Here is an 18,005-nt window from a genome sequence, read left to right as displayed (position 1 = left end):
ACAACCACCACCAAAAATCAATTACTTCCATTAAGCCAAGTGTCGTATATTTAATCCTGCATGTATTGCGTGTGTTTTTATTGAAATTGTACCTCTACTGAGCAATCTCTTTTCCAGGTGTTGCTAACCTGAAAATTAATATATTCTGGCCTGAAATAACTTGTGAATTGACATAAACTAACACTACTGGTGACTATGATCCATTGTATGTAAGAGGACATCAGGTCCAGTTTCCCCACAGTCCTCTGAACAGTAACATTGGATAACAACATAGGCCAGTGGGGAGTATAGTCCCCACTGTAAATACATACAAAAATGGAATGTATTGCCTGCTATTGAGAGAGAAACCAACATGTGTCCAGGCCCTGCCTACTGGACAAAACCTTCCTCTGTGCATTTTTAGGGTGTGAAGACCATTTGTTCTGTTCATCTCCCTTTGTATAACTGACCAGATGAAGGTGTGACAGGCTTTTCTGCCAAATACTTTATGAGCTGTGTCTCGTGCCCTGTCAACCAGAGCTTGACCCTTGCTCCAGGCAGCTCAGATAACTTCTATGACATTGTATGGTAAATTGAAGTGACGGGTTGTTAGACAGCTCTGTGGAGGTGGTTTCTGAACCTATTCAATAAAGAACAGCGGTATGGGAGTAAAGCATTTTTTGGGACAAGGTAACTTGTTGGTTGGCAGGAGATTTCTCACTGACCAACCTTAATTAACTCTGATGTCACATGAAAAGGAGCTGTGCATGGGTACAGGTCATTGGGAGGGTAGGCTCCTGATGGTAGCCTAGTGACAGGCCTAATGATAAATGAATGTGCCCTGTTAAACCATGACCCTCTGAGAAGGCAGTGTCGAGTAAAAAGCTCAGAGAGGTACACTGAAGACATGCCCCCTCGTAAACATTGACAGTAGGAATGTCGATGGTATTAGAGTACTTTTCTCTTGGTAAACATCTTAAACCACACAGATTTTTTCTTTTAAATGGCTTTTATAAAGTTTAAGGGAAAATGAGTCAAATCAAAAGCCCATGCATGGGTGGAACAAAGACTGTCCAAGTTCTGAATATTTTAGACATCAGCCACTTCAGTGGCTAATAGTGTGGTGTCCTCTGTGCCATGTGCTGCTAAAGCTATTTATGGGTTTTGTTGAGCAACAATTAAAATGTGAATTGTAAGACAGCTTTAAAACAAACAAATCATAGTAGAGATATAATCAAATGAATATATCTATAGGGTAGTGCCAATGCTAAATGCTGAAATTAAACATTTAAATCATTTTTTTCACTGTTTTTTACACCTGAATTCAAAACATAAAACTTATATAGATGAGTATTTTAAATTTTCTATGAAGGCACGGAGATCAGAGCCTTCACATTTCAAGTCTAATGATTTGGAAATTACTTAGAACAGCAAAAACTCTAAAGCAAGAAGCCGGTGAATTCCTTTTGTGGGTCTGTGTGGTGAAACAGTGCGTTCAATGGAATGTAAAGACGTAAAGGGAAATAGCAGGTTCCTGGGACAGCAGCTTTCCACAAATTAAATGTATTGTTACCAGACAGCAGCTACCTAAACATTCAGCCTTTTGTGGATCCTGAGATCACGAGCACAATTACCCTAATCTAAAATATCCTGTGTGTCCATCTAAAGTCGCAAATAATCTTATCTCTATAAGGGATTAGTCAGCAGTGAGGCAGAGCTTCATGCTATTGCCGAATACAAGTCAATTTCTAAATCCCAGCCTGGAAAGAGCTTTCCTTATGTCTAAGAGAATGAACAGTGCAATTAAAACATACACATTCAAAACCTCCTTCATTTCTATAGCCACCTCCCCACCACACGTAAGACAAACTTGACGTTTTCACGGAGAGAAAAGTGTACGCACACGTGTAGGTAGGTATGTATAGGTGCATGTATTTATGGAAACATCTTTCATTTCTTTAGGTTCTTCCTTGACTTAAGGCCAACTGTTTTGGAGAAAAAAATAACATCTTAAAAACTAAGATCATGGCTAATTGTGGGGCTCAAGTTATGCTGCTACCATACAAATTCCCACACCTTTCCCATCTTCAGTTTAGTCTGTTGGTAGATGGAATGTGAACCCTCTGATCTTTCTCCATCATGCTAGAAGTGAGAGAAAAATGCACATTATCACGCCCTCCATCAGAGCATGGTGCCTGTAAGTTTAGCTAGTGGTGTAGTCTTCACTTAAGGCAGTTCTAATCAGTGCATTCAGTTATAATGCACACTACATAGTATCTGATAAATTCTGTAACACAGGCATGACACAGAGGTTGAGACCAAGATTTAACTTTTTATTAAGTATGAGAGCCCTGTAGGAATTAGCATGTCAAACAAAAATCTCGGTGGATTCTAGAAATTTGGTTCATCTGCAATTGCATTCTTAACCTTTCTCCCACCCTTGCCACCAACAAAAAAGATTCTATGAGATTTAGTCTATGAGATGTAAGCTTTTAATAACCTACATCTTAAGGAAAGAATATCTTCTTTTATTATGAATTATGTTCAATTAACCTCACACAACCTTGGCAAAAGCTCACAGTCTTAAAATCAAATTTTAGAAATATGATACTTGGGGATTTATATTTAGATAAAGAGGTCATTTATCATGTAGGATTATGTACTATTGAAAACATGGTATGCAAAATCAAAGACAGATGCATATCATTTGACATAAATCTAGTATACAAAGCTATGTGTTAAAAAAAATAAATTAGAAATCAATGATTTTAATATAAAAGGAAACACCAATAGATTTCTTCAGAGAGCTCTAGTGACATAATTTTCAATGTGACTCAGTTTGCTAAAATTCTAATTTAAGTAGTTAAAATTTGAAACATGCAATTAGAAGTGATTTTAAATGAGCATTAAATTAAATTTGAAATATTGTAATTTGGGGGAACAGTGATTTTTTTTGCAATGTTTATAAAACTTTTAATATATAAATAGTGATGTTATTGAACATTAAGGAAAAATTATTTCTCTAAAATCAGCCTATCCTAAACCTTTTAGCTGGAAAAACAACTAGTATAAAATCTAACACTGATGGGTCATATGTGGCAACAATGTTCAAAATAGCTCAATATTCTAGGGCTTCAACTTAACTCTGTGATTACTTTAGTCACGTTGGTTTTTTTCATAGCAGCTTTATTGAGATAAAATTCACATACCATAAAACTCACCACTTTAAATGATATAATTCAGTGGTTTTTTAATATACTCTCAGAGTTGTGCAACCATTACCACGATCTAATTTTATAACGTTTTTCATCACCCCCGAAAGAAACCCCATGCCCATCATCAGCCCCTCTCCATTCCCCTCTCCCCCAGCCCCCAGCAACCACTAATCTACTTTCTGTCTCTCTGGATTTGCCTGTTCCGGATATTTCATGTAAATGGAATCATAAAATATGTGGCCTCTTGTGACTGGCTCCTTTTACTTAGTGTAATGTTTTTGTTTTTTGAACAACAGATGTTTATTTCTCATAGTTCTAGAAGCTAGAAGTCCCAGCGCAAGGTGTCAGCAGGTTTGGTTTCTTTTGCGGCCTCTCTCTGTGGCTTGTAGACAGCTGCCTTCTTGCCGTGTCCTCATATGGCCTTTGTTCTGTGCCAGCATGTTTTCAATGCTACAGGTTCATGCCATGTTGTAGCATGGATCAGTACTTCATTCCTGTTTATTGCCAAATATTCCATTGTATGAATATACTACATTTTGTTTAGCTCTTCATCATTGATGGACATTTGGGTTGTTTCTACTTTTTTGGCTATTCTAAGTGATGCTGCTATAGACATTTGTGTACAAGTTTTTATGTGGACATGTGTTTTCAGTTCACCTGGGAAGATACTTAGGAGTGGAATTGCTAGGTCGTATGTTTAACCATTTGAGGAAGTGCCATATTATTTTCCAAAGTGATTGCACCATTTTACAATCCTACCAGCAATATGTGAGGGCTCCAATTTCTCCACATCCTCACCAACACTTGTTATTGTCTGTCTTTTTGGTCTGAGCTATCCTAGTAGACGTAAATTGGTATCTCACTGTGGTTTTGATTTGCATTTTCCTGATGACTAATTAATGTCTAGCATCTTTTCATGTGCTTATTGGTCATTTATAAATCTTTGGGAAAATATCTATTCAGATCCTTCATCCATTTTGAAATTAGGTTGTCTTTTCAGTAGCCATAAATATTTTTTAAATGTGATTTCTAACTTGTACATTGGTATCAATTATTGTGATCTCAGGATCATGGAACTTTTAGGCTGGAAGAGATTGTAACAGTCTAAGTCCAGCCCCCTCTGTTGGCAGATGAAGAATCTGAGGCTTAAAGTGACAAGCCCATGGCCATAACAGAGCTAGCTAGTAGCAGAGCTAGGGACATTAATGATTCTAAATCAAAAGTGAAAAAACATAGGCGTTTCATGATTTATATTTGAATAAGGCCCCTTTCTTACAGAGAATAACCCTTTGATTTCAATAAAGTAGAGGCAAAGCAGTAGCATCTGAAAGGAAGAGGAGCTAATGAGGAACTTGTCTTGAAGTTGTATACAGGTAGTAAGGACACTGTTTTTACTTAGATCAATACAAATACCAGTTTCCTACAGATACTTTTAGTCAGACTTTACATAAGAGTCTTCCTTCAGTCTTCAAAGTGATGGCCAGGGCTGTCTCGTTCATGATGACCTATAGTGGGAGCTCACTCTTTTAGTGTCATGCACGGTAGCTTTGAAAAAAGAGCCTCAATCATTTGGGCTTTGGATTTTGTTGCAAAATAAAGTCACACTTTACTTGGAATTTTACTCACTTTCCCACTGAAGTCAAAGAAAGCATTCCACTTTGCCTCATGAAATGAAGGTGGGGAATGGAGAGTGGCATTTTAGAACAGTCTGCGCATGGGCTTTCTACCAGAGGTTTGGCATGTGGAGAGAAGGGATTTTTGTCAAAGAATCCTAAAGTTCTATTCTCTTTATAGCTACCAGATAATACAGAACAGACAAACAATGAGTAAAATATTCAGACAAGAAGAATACAAAGTGTCAGTGTTCACATAAGTCCGTGTACACATACTGGTTTTTTGATAAACCACACTGCTATTAGCCCACACTGCTTGATCGTACAGTTTTTCTAATAAAGAAGCATGTGATAAAGCCCATTTCCATGGTCTGCCACAAGTTTTTTGTTTTGTTTTATTTAAATAATAATTTTCCTGATATAAGGAGATCTCTTTGCCCCTCATGATTATATTTGCAGTTGACTTTGATGAAAACAGTAGTTCACAGACCACCTAGTTCCCTGAGAGGACAATAATTCTTTTAAACCAGACTTCTGGGCTACTATGACAAACAGTGGAAAGTTTTGATCCCCATCTGAGCTTCACAATGGGGGAATCATTGTTAAATTATAGCACTCCACCCTTGGCAATGAAGTATCCTGTGGATTGTTTCTAAATGGGCATTGTGACTCTGAGTTACTTAGTGAGAAGAGCAAGCTGAGTTGCACATGGTGTGAAGATGTACATGTATATGGATGTGTACATATTTATATCTTTATATATATTACTATTGAGATCGAGAAAGTGTGTGACATGCAATAGATACTCAAAAAATGTTAGTTAAATCTTCATTACTCAAGTAGGTGTATGGACATTAAACTGCTTCAAAGAAGTGTTTTAAGGCCTGATGTAATTTCAAAGCATTTGAGGAATAAATATTTCACTTTCCTTTTTCCTTACTAGTTTTCCTGTTAAACTGTAGTCTTGGCACCTCCATTAATCTTTATGAGATTCTAGTTTCTTATGAAGAGAAGAATGGTGATGTACTCAAAGTGGCCAGTTACTTGGAAATACAATTTCCTTATACTTCTCCTCTCTTTTTGTTTTAATCAACCACTTTTATCTAACTTCCTCATTCCAAGTGCAACATTCATTGATGTCAGCGGAGACAAATTATATAGCAAAATGTTCTCTCAGCATTTTCCCCCTAAACTTTCCAATAACCCCATTTTTTTCTCAGGGTCTTATTTAACCACTCCTTTTTGTTGTCATCTTTTAGTTGGAGGATGGAATGTCCAATGCAGAGAGGAACGTGCAGATGGCACATCCTTTGAGGAATCTTCTCTATGTAACATTTCTCTCAGCTGTGATTTGGGTAGTTCTTTGAAGTCAAAGGTTCTCTCTGATGAGGGTCAGGAGTACTGGTATTCTAGGGTGCTGATAAAGAAAGATTCATACAATTTGGTAACCAAAATAGCAGGCAGTGGGATTCACCTCATATGAAAAGGGAGGCTTCTTCCCCATGGCCTCTCCTGGATGAGAAAGCTCACTACCTCCACACAAACCACAGAGATACCTACAAGGAATGCCAGAAGTTTCCACAGGAAGCTTTGCTGGATCTTTTCCAGCACATGAACAATTGCTCAATTAAATCCCTAGAGTTCCATGCCATAGAAAAAGGCAGAAACTATTCTGGCCTGGAAATTTTTCAGGGCAGGTGTTATCACTTGCTAGCTGTGGCTGTAGAAAAACCTCGTGCTCCCATGGATCACTGATTTTGAGCTACACGTTGCCTCAGGAAACTCATAAAGGTGAGCTAAGTACAAAATTCTTCCCTAGGTACCTGAATGGGTTGACTTGTTCTATGGGGTTATTTGATAGACCAATTCATCTATATGAAACAGTAATTTTCATTTAAATTAGTCAATATTGAGCCATTTTTTTCTAGTAATAATTTGATACTAGGACCTTCTGTATATAGAAGTTACTTTATGGGGCCAGCCTGGTGGCCCAGTGGTTAAGTGCACACGTTTGGCTTTGGCAGCCCGCGATTCATTGGTTTGAATTCTGGGTGTGGACCTAACTACTGCTTGTCAAGCCATGCTGTGGCAGGCGTCCCACATGAAAAAGAGGAAGATGGGCACAGATGTTAGCTCAGGGCTGGTCTTCCTTAGCAAAAAGAGGAGGATTGGCAGCAGATGTTAGCTCAGGGCTAATCTTCCTCAAAAAAAAAAAAAAAGTGACCTTAAAAGTACTAATTTATATCTCCAGCAATACTAGAAAAGCAGATAATGTTAATTTAATATCTTTGCAACTACACACCCAGCAAAAACTCTCTGAGAGAAGTGGGAGGAAGTGATTCTGCTGTCAGGGACAGTGGGCATCTGTCACATATCAGACATCATGCCCACACCTAGAGGACACAGCACTAAATCCTCACACCACATCTGTGAGGCAGATCGTGCGTTTTCCAGTTCTACACATGAGGATACCAAGAAGCAGCAATTAATGCCAAGGCCATACAGTTAGTAAATGGAGAAATTAAGCTTTCAATGCAGATTTTTAAGTGAGTCTAGTTTTCTCTGAGATCTTAGGACCCGAGAGAAACACTAGAGAGCACTGCTAGACTTAAGTGGAATTGACACATAGATCTCATCTCACAGATCTGTGAGCTGACGTTAAAACCTAGAGCACCATTCAGCTCAATCTTCTACCTTGAATTCCACTGCATAAACCTATTTCTTTCAGAAAAAATATTCTCTAAGATTGGCTCCAAATACTTAACTCTTCTCCTTCCAAGAATATCTTCCCCTCCCTCCCTTAACCCTTATCCCTGCTAATCCTGGGCCCCTGATCTCCTGCTTTGGCCTGGCATTGCAGCTGCCTCAACAGGAATTGGCGGGGGGGGGGGGGGGGGGGGCCGAGGAGGAAGAGCAGAGGATGGGGGGAAGAAGGAGGCAGGAGAGATCTTTATTGCTATTTATTCTGATTAGTCAGTGAGAGCTTCAGGACAGGATCAACCTCTCCTGAACCAAAGGCTCAAAGAATCATGGGACTGGGAATGTCAGAAATGGAAAGTCAGAGATCCAAAGTCATCTAGTCTAATCTCTCATTTTCCAGATGAGAGAACTGAGATCTGGAGAGAGAGGTGACTTGGCCAGGGTCACATCACTAGTCACTAGGATATATAATATTATTGTGCTGCATGGAGATATATAGACTTTAAAGCACCGCTGAACAGCTTATTTCATTGTCTCACAACAATCCCCATGACATATGCTTGTCAAGTGTCACGTAGGAGTGGATGGTTCCCTTTTTTCTGTTCCATTATAGAGGGAACTTGGAGATGATGTGAAACAAACCAAATGGCTTCTAAAACTGATTTTGATTCTATAATTAGTTTTCCAAATGAGGAAACTAGTTCAGAAAGAGAAATGACTAGCCCAAAATATAGCTTACCTAATGACTGAGTTATGTCTAGAACCCAAGAAAATTTCTATCCTTTGTATTCAGAAAACAGATCAGACAGGCCTGAATGACGAGATGACTTACAATGGTAGAAAGTTCAGTATTAGAAATATATTTTGTATGAGATTTAATACTGAGAGTTATCAATGTTGCTATATATTCTTAACATGGTTGCATTTTGAACCATGTATGAATCTATTAATGTTCTAAAATGATGGGCTTTTGGATATTATTTAGACCACTTGATATAATAGGATATATAATATTTGTAAGCAAGGCTTGGGCTGGAAAAAAATTGTGAATTAAGAGAAATGTGTATTAGATGTACCTTTTTGTATATGCAAGTAAGTTAAAGATGAAAGTTACCTTTATGGAAAGATACACCTTTTTTGAAAAAAAAAGATGAGAGGGCAATTTGCAAATAATGCATTTCAAAAATTTGTTTTCCAGGATCTAGTTCAGGTTCAAAATTAAAAGGTCCTGAACTGAGTTTAAAAGGCACCCAGCACGTCATGCAAGCAGGCCAGACGCTGTATCTGAAATGCAGGTCAGTGACTGTTGGTTTGGGGATAATCTGGTTGCCTTTCCTAAGGGAAAGCATTCCCTGGCCAAGTGGGAAGGTCTCCTCTTGGAGGAGAAAGGCAGTGACCTCAGCTGTCTCTCGTGATCTGCTGGGGGAAATCACAAAGGGGGAACGGAACAGATGCCCCAAACATTTTGCATCTTTATTCTGAGTTGTTTAAAAGCTTTTCTAAATGTGTTGCTTTTCTGTAAAGAAGAAGATGACTACACTTAAGAAAGGACCTCAGATTAGAGCTTCCTAATGAAATGAATGCTTAGGAACTGGCCCCAGCCCTAATTCTGTTTTCTTTTCTTATCTGTGATTGCAGGGGGGAAGCAGCCCATTCCTGGTCTTTGCCTGAAACGGTGACTAAGGAAAGCAAAAGGCTGAGCATAAGTAAGTCTGCCTGTGGAAGGAACGGCAAACAGTTCTGCAGCACTTTGACCTTGACCACGGCTCAGGCAAATCACACTGGCTTCTACAGCTGCAAATATCTGTCCATGCCTGCTTCAAAGAAGAAGAAAACAGAGTCTAGAATCTATATATTTATTAATGGTAAGACTCATTTTCTAAATTCTGTTTGCTATAGCTTTGTGGTGGGTCATAAATCCACCCTGATCCACTGGAAAGGGGGCTTTCCTAGTGAGTATGAAAGAAATGGGCCAGGGAAGAGATTCTACCCTAGTTGCGGAATCTTTTAGAATGCATTTTCAATGCGTTTCTTGAGTGTCAATTTCAACTAGAATTTTCAAGGAGCAGTCAGTCAATTGTATGCTCTCTGAAGGGAGAGATTCTGGTCTATTTTGTTCAGCACTGTATCCATAGTTCCTATAATAGTATCTGGCACATAGTTGGATGAATAAATGAAAGACAAGATTTTAGTTCTATTTCTTAATTATTGAGAAGCCCAAAATAGAATACAAGATTTTTTGGCCTTTAACACAACTGTATTCTCTTATATGTTGGAATTGTAAAATATTGTTTTTTCTACTAAATTCATAAATGTAATGTTTCTAATGTCTCTTGAATGTTACAAAATTGGTTCTAGTTGATGATGTATTATTTCATGTTCATTAAGCAAGTATTAGAATGATATAAGAGCTGGCATGTGCCATTATATAGTGGAAAGGGCAATAGGTAAAAATGAGTCATTTTTTGGTAATAATTTTTATGGTCCTATTTTTCCCACCTTAGAGAATGAACGAGTGAAGTAATATTGAGAGGGAAGAAATGCAAAATCCTTAAAGAAATATAAACTGACAATAGAAGGGATCCCTGAGGAAGAATAAGGAAGATGGCCTGTCATTTTTTTCTGCCTTGATTACTTGTAGCCCATTTTCAAAACCTGTTGAGAGGGATTAAAAAGAAAAAGAGGCTCTAGAGAACAGAAAATGAAATTAGTAGGCACCTCAGGTACAAAGTCAAGTTAAAAAACAAAACAAGACAACCAACCATCAGTATCAATAGCCTAAATACACATTGTGGGTCTCCCTCCTGGGGAGTTAAAGAAGTGGGTCTTTGTATTGGAGGCAGTACCATAGAATTACGTTTTGGGGGGATTCTTGTTGAATTTTTGAAATAAGGCAACTAGACAATGTTTTTCCCAAGCATAATATGTGTAATCATCCGGATTCAGGATTAGTCTTAGGAGACAGCAGAACAGTTGTATGATGTTGGCAGGGACATCTTCCTATCAGCCTGATTTTGACTGAGCCACTCTTCTGTCCCTCTTCCTCCAAACTCTTTTTACATTTTGCACTTTCCCAGGGGGGTAGATAACTGAAGGAGGAAACAACTTTCCAGCTGGTTGCCATCATAGGAATGCAATCAGCCCACTTAAAAATAAGAGGAGGAAGTAGGCCAAGGATCTTTGCTTGGCGAAGTCAGCCCACTTCTACAGGAGGGAAGAAAGGGTGGCAGCAGGAAATGAGGCAGGGTGCAAAAGGTGCAGAATGAAGAAGGGGAGCTTTCAGAGGGGTACTTTTGCAGCTTAGGGAGAAAGCAGACGCAAACTTGATAGTGGTGGAAAAAATTATGTACTCAGTCATCTGTTCTCTTTTTCGAGTTCCACATAGTAGGTTATGTTCTTTCTGACACTTGTAGAGGAAAGAAAACTTTTTATTCCTGTCTCTCTGAGGGGTGGGGGAAAATTCATTCATACTAAAATTCTCATAAAACTTTCTCCTATGGGTTTGTCAGAGTCTAATTTGCTAATCCAATACTTTAATGAGTAAAAGAAGACCATCTCTTTTTTTTCTCTAGAAAATAACTTTCAGTTATTTTCACCTTTAACTCCTACACTATTCAAGAGATCTCATGGGTTTATAGAGCCAGCAGGTAGGGAGCGCGGAACTCATCTTTTTCAATCCTCTTTTATAACAGAAGGGAAACTTAGCTATTTAGAATGATTTCCATTTTGACTATACAACAGAGTAGATCTGGCAAATAACCATTACTTGGGGTGTCAAATCACTTGTTAATCTAAGCCCCATGAGGGCAAGGTCCATGTCTGTTTAAATTACTTTTGTCTGCAGTGTCCCTCCCTAGTACAGTGCCTGGCACATAGTGAGAATTCAGTAATATTTGTTGAGTGAATATATGAAGCAATTAACACAGGCTGTGTGGAATACTATATTGAAATTGGCATTGAGGATTAATTCCAGGCTAAGTGGGAAAGAATGCCATGTTTGATTATTGATGTCTGTTATGAGATTGGGAGGGGAAGTAGTGGCCATTATGTCATGTATTTATCATGTCTGCTCTTCTGTAGTAGTCCAAAGACATTAGCATAAAGTTACAAGTCCCATGTCTCAAAACTTACCAACACACAATTTGGTTGGACATTAGGAAATTGTCTATTTCAAAGACCGTGTTTTTGGAGAGGGGAAGATTGTGAAGTGTATTAGTTGTGTTTCATAGGACATTACTATGGAATATATATAAGTACTGTGAATACTATATGAGTTCATTGGGAAAAAATATTATAATGATACTGCTATTTTTAATTAGCCCTAATACTAGAAGATATGTGAGGCAATAATAGTAGCCATAGAAGAGCACCTGAAGCCTCTTTGTTAATTAATTTAATTAGCAAAGATTTAGGGGACACTTGCTATGTGCCTGTAACTCTACTACTCTGTATAATAACACCAATTTCGTCTCTTTCCTGGCAAAGTGATTTTGGTCTCATAAACACACTGTACTGAAGTCCAAGGTAGCTGTGATGTCTAATTCTCTAAAAGATGTAACTTTTCCAAATATCCTTACATTTTACGCATTTCCTATCATCTTATTTTATTCTCTTTCTGAGAAAATTTGTCTTATGCTTCCATTTTTATTGAATACCTACTACATTACAGGTTTAATTTCATTCAGGGCACAAAACTCATCCCTGACTCAAGATTGTCTCTGGGATTAACAAAACTCCGACCAGTTCCTAATACACAGCTGTGATTACTCACTAGATATTAACTGGTTATTACTTGTTTATGATTGTTAAATATTTACTTTAGAGCACATTATTCTATTTGGAGTACTTTTGCCCCTGATAAGCACCTACAGCTGTGTTCGCATTTTATTTTGGTTTTCTATAAAGATGAGAAACACTGTTAGACACATCTTTTGAAAAGGCATAGATTTGTAGCTGATAGGGTTCCGAGAAAAAGACACAGGGCTACAACTTTATCTATATAACACCAAATCCAGCATGTAGATTATAAATAAATATGACTTAGACATTATCGATTGCCTGCTGTGTAATAGGCACAGTTCCCACCTGAGCACTAGTTTGGACATAACATCTGATATGCAGTGTACAGAAAAATCAATATCACCACTTTATCATTACAGCTTGTATAAATCCACCAAACCTCTGACATAATGTACTATATTAATTTAATTACTCAAGTAATTATACTTTACTTGACTTAAATACTGAATTGTCTGGTAAATTAAAATTTCCTTTAATATAACTTCTAACATTTGTAGTTTCTTTTCATTTAAACAAATGGTTTTGTTTACATTCTGCCATTTAATTCTCACAACGGTCCTGTGAAGTATTCTTCTCTTCATTCTACAGTGAAGGATCTAAGACCCGCTTCACATGGAGCCTACGTGGGGAGCAAGGGAAAAGTGTTAGCACCACAGTAAGGTGGCCAGATTTTTCCCTTCAGAGTCCCAGTGGCGGGGGGGGGATCAGGGCGGGCAAGACTGAGGCAGGAAGACCAGGTAGGGGCTGCTGTGTGCACTGAGGCAGGAGAGCTGGCGGCCCAGGTCACTGTGGTACCCGCGGGGAAGGAGAGAAATGGATGGGCTGGAGGGAGTCAGGCAGCTTTGGAGAGTGTGTGGATCAGGTGGGTGAGGGAAAGGGAGGAGTCAAAGCGACACTCGGAATTCTGGAGGGGCAGCTGGATGTTGTGAAGTACATTAGTTGTGTTTCATAGGACATTACTATGGAATATATATAAGTACTGTAGTATATAAGTACTGGAGAACAATGTTCTCCAGGTCTCCCGGAGCCAAGTAAAGCTTTGTCTCACTAAACTACACTGATGTGAAGACCATCAGCATCTTCTCCTGATGCACCCTTGGCTTGGTCTCAACAAACGGCTGTTGAATGAGAGTAGCTGAAAACTACTCATATACATTTTTAAGAATTGCTCTTGTGAAAGTGAATGGAAAGCCTAGTAATTATAGCTACAAAATTCTGGGTCATAAAGAAAAACAAATTGTAAAGCACTCCTTAATGCTTTGCTAATTACAAAACAAAAAGATTTCTAGATGAATAGTAACATTATGGCTGCTGAGGTGGTATTCGTCTCCTTTGCAGAGAAAAAGGAATGCCTCTGCACTTCTTTTCTGACCCTCTGGTATACACAAGAAATTGGCTCCAGCTCAGCCTTTTCTAAAAGTTAGAAGCGTTCATTGAAATTACGATTGTAATATATGAGTTGTGACTGTAAAGGAAGAAAACTGAGCATAAGAGTTTTTAATGGCATCTCCAGAGTATTTAATACTTTGTCAGTGACTCCAATTTAGTTAGGAAGACCATGAATTTAGCATGTTGAGTTCCTCACGCTGTGAAGTCAGCCTATACCCCTCCCCTCTCTAGACCCAAGCCTTTCAGGGGTATTTAAGTATAATATCTTCTCTTGAAAAATTATAATTGAAAAGGGGGAAGAAATGGAGGGGTGTGTGCGTTATGGTTGGGTGGATATCTTCTACTTCTTCCCTGTTAAAGAAATTTATCTCTTTTCTTCACTTGATTTTTCTCTCTGAGTCTATTAAAGCAAATAGGTTGGAGCATTTTCATAACAGATTTTTCCTCCATTGCTTCTCCTATATATATAAAACGTATGAGATTTGCATAACAGTTTAATTCCAGGTAGAAAAATTTTCAGACACACTGGGTATATATTTGAAAAGTAGTAGAAATTCTAACAACCCAGATATTCCGGGAGAGAATAATCATTAAGGCTTCACATGAACTAGAGAAAACTCTACCTGGCTATGGGACCTGGAACAAGTAAAACTACCAACAGCCCAGATATTCGGAGAAGGATTCAATATACTCATTTGTACAGCACTTCAGATTTTCCTGAAGAGCTTTGACATAATTATCTCTGCGATAAACCGAGTTGGTATTATTTCTTCCATTTTGTATATGAGAAAATATCCTCAGTGACCTGCATGAAATAGACAGAGCTAATAAAATGATAAGCCAGGATGAGGATCTAGGTCAGATCCTTAGGTTAGGGCTATCTCCACTTCATTAGAGTTTCAGCTATTGCTTCAAACTATGAATTAGTTGTTGTTTTGATCTTTGAGAATATAGATTATATGGTTATTAAATTTTTCTAAATTCAATCTATTTCTTTTGAGGAATGATAGATTAAGCAAGTTTCAGAGTGTCTTTCTGAGCAATAGACCTTAGAGAAACAAATCCTGATCCCAAAGAGCTTTGTGTTGTCGCCTCTTGGGGACAGAGCTTGTCTGGGCATCATCCGCATAAACACTGTTTCACTGCTGCATTCTGGCTCACACAGTAGGAGAAAGAGACACAATCCTATTGACTAAGTTGAGCAGGGCTTTTAAAAATGTGCATTCCAATCCATTAATGGACTGTGGAATCAAATTAGTGGGTTGTAATCAGCATCAGGAAAAAAAAAAGCAGAACAGAATGGAAAATATCCCAGCACATTCCAAAGTGTAGGGGTAAGTGTTGTTTAGTGAAACTTTTTTTTTTAAATAAACTTTGGTTTCCATTTTATACACATACGCCCACATTTATACATTACACCCACATATATGTAAAATACATATGAATGTATGTGTGTTTAATGGGCTGATGCGAAATGTATTTCTTATTGTAGAACTCAGTACAATAAATTTAGAAGTTTTAAACTCGTGAAAGTTTAAACAGGTAAACTTATTAAAGTTCTAACAGGTTTCGACAGGGCAGGACATATCTATACTTTTTATTTGGGAAAACACCACCATTCATAAGCACCACGGTGTTTTTTGCACACCACTACTAAAACAGGCATGGAGAGAACCTGCTAGGGGGATAACTGCTCTCCTCTACTTGAGGTGGCTGCACCGCTGCCATGTGGTTTTGTGCAATACACATGTCACATTCCTGAAATGGGGTTTCCCACAAATAGGTCTGACCCAGGAGGTGCCGTCAGCAAATGGAGTCTGTCTGCAGATGTAGACTACACACCTGCCACGTACAAGGCCTTATTGTTTGTTCTGTGGAGGCACAAAGAGCAAAGCTATGGGATCTTATGATTTTTGGACTCCCCTGGTCACTTTCTAGCACCATGACTTACAATAGATTTGTGAGGTTTTAAAAATGCACAGGTTTAACTTTTTTAAAGAATAACTATTAGTTCAAAAGCAGGTCTTTCCAGGAAGTGAACAGGACTCCTCCAATAGTTCTTACTGAGGCCTCCCATCAGTGTTCCACGGAGCCCAGACATTCTGTTCCAACGCTGCCCTCCACTGGATTTCCACCCAGGTCTGAGGCACTGTGGGGCACTCACAAGATGCCTGGTTGACACTGCTTAGCTGGGTGATGGCTGAGCAGTTGGCGTCTGCTGCCCAATTTGCCATACTAGAATGTTAAGTCCAATCAGCACAGCCATTATAACAAGCAGAGACATTGATGAAAAGAGTAGCAATCTGAAGATTTACTCACAGAACCTTGCAGCTCCCACTTTTTCCCTCACGGTGATAACAACATATGTAAGGTGGGAATGCACAAAAGATGTCAGCCCTCCAACCTAAACTGAAAGGGGGTCTTGATGCTTTCAATTGCATCAGTTGGCTGCCTTGTCAGATACGCCACATCCATGCAGGTCAGAACTACAATGGGCAGAGAGAGCATCACAAGGCTGAACAGACTTTCAAAGCCTCTAAAAACATTTCAGTGGAATCACTATCATATTTTTGTGAGAGAAATTTTAAAGAAAAAATATTTACTCAATTCATCAAAATTCTCCTCTGAGGGAAAACAGGCTAAAACAATTTACATTTTGTAGGAAGAAAAAAATTAAGAAACCAACTAAAAAAACCCTCTTAGCCACATTAGATGGCTGAATTCTTTAGGTCTGGATTTCTTAGCAAACTTAGGACATTATCTGTTATTGCTCTGTTAATGTCTAGAGCCTTCTCCAGTTTTCAACATGTACTCATTCACCCTTTCCCCTGCCCATCCAAAGAGCTTTTTTCACACCTCCCTTCTTCACCTCTATCCCTGATGCGTGGCTCCTTCTACTTATTTTCTGAAACTTGTCTTTATTGGTAAGAATTGGTTTCCAAAGTTTTGGTCTCAAGATTGTCTAAGATTCCTACCCTAGTAGCCACCTGAGCCCACAGTCGATGAGAAGAACACTTACTAGTCACCTTGCATCACCAGGAAGCTGCGAATGCAGACAGGTTGGGTGATGGATCATGTTTGCTATTCTTCTCACATCATTGCCTGATGTATTTGCTTAGGAGACAGATGAACACGTTGAGGTGAACAAAGTTTGGACTCTCAGCCTCTGGACTACACGTCTGGAAACCCAGGTGGGTTTCCTAAAATGGAAGCAGTCTGAGGCTGACGTGCATTTGCAGAGCTCTACTTCAAATGACCTTCTGTAAAGAATTCCTAGGAATTTCCTGGCCTGTTTCTGCATACAGCTTCATCAAAAATCTAGTACAAGGTCAAGTTTTGCTGGATTTTTTTTTTCAATTTTGCTGAAGTTGTGAAAAAGAGGAAACAAATATATCCAGGATTTAAAATACACACTGACGACATTGTTGATTGGACTCACAGATTCTTCCTTGGGAAACAGACCCCTCTACAGCCTGGCTCTGTGCTTCCTCTCGGGCTGAAGCATGAAGCAGATTATCCATTCTATCCATCACTGGGGGACAGCTGATTAGGACCACATGGCGAGAATTTAGAGAAGAGTAACTTAACTCTTATCCATTCTTCTTTCCAGCTACATGAAAATTTGATGGAAGACATTCTTGATATCTTTAAGCCCTGCCATTTCATATTTCCCTTCTAGAAGCATTTTTGTCATTAGACACCAAGAGACTTTGACTATAGGAAACACTTACATGTGATTGGGACAGAAGCCACTTGTGTTGGTGAATTTGTTGGCAGTCAGGAACACTGCATCTTCTTTCCTTAGCCCCTGCCTCAAACCTTCACCTAGGTGAACCAAATGTTCACCTAGCATGTTTGTATGAATTTCATTCTCAGCACTTGACGGTACCTGCCAAATAAATGTTCAGGCCATTCCTTCAGGAACAGCATTTCGTGTCACTCCCAGAAAATTTTGGCATGCCAGCTCTCTAGAGCCACATTACTAAGCTTTGTGAGCAACAAGACAATTGAACATCACCAGGCATTGAGTACAACTATATAAATAATCAGAATGAACATAGTCTTGAATGAGCCATTTGGACACAACATAAGACTTTGAAAACTTAATGATTAAGGTAGAATTATGAAATTTCAAGATGGCAGTGAAGTCTAAAGGCAATAAAATTGGCCATATCCTCTCATTCTCCCCCTACAATAAAGAACTGTGAAAAATAGTACATAAAAACTTTATGGTTTTAAGGATTTAAAAAAATCTCCTTCAAGTAATCTTTTAAGAAAAATGAAGAAGGGACTTTTTCAGGAGAAATCC

At 38.6% G+C, this 18,005-nt stretch overlaps 1 protein-coding gene across 1 annotated transcript in view; it reads left to right on the top strand.

Annotated features, from left to right (window-relative positions):
- FLT1 (fms related receptor tyrosine kinase 1) overlaps nt 1-18,005 on the top strand; it is a 171,896-nt gene that overhangs the window by 17,687 nt on the left and 136,204 nt on the right. The window contains 2 exon segments of the mRNA NM_001309471.1: nt 8,706-8,802; nt 9,146-9,372. Coding sequence (NP_001296400.1) covers nt 8,706-8,802; nt 9,146-9,372 — 324 coding nt within the window.

This window comes from Equus caballus, chromosome 17 (assembly GCF_041296265.1).
Source record: "Equus caballus isolate H_3958 breed thoroughbred chromosome 17, TB-T2T, whole genome shotgun sequence".
Taxonomy (NCBI): domain Eukaryota; kingdom Metazoa; phylum Chordata; class Mammalia; order Perissodactyla; family Equidae; genus Equus; species Equus caballus.
This window is presented reverse-complemented; position numbering and strand designations above follow the sequence as displayed.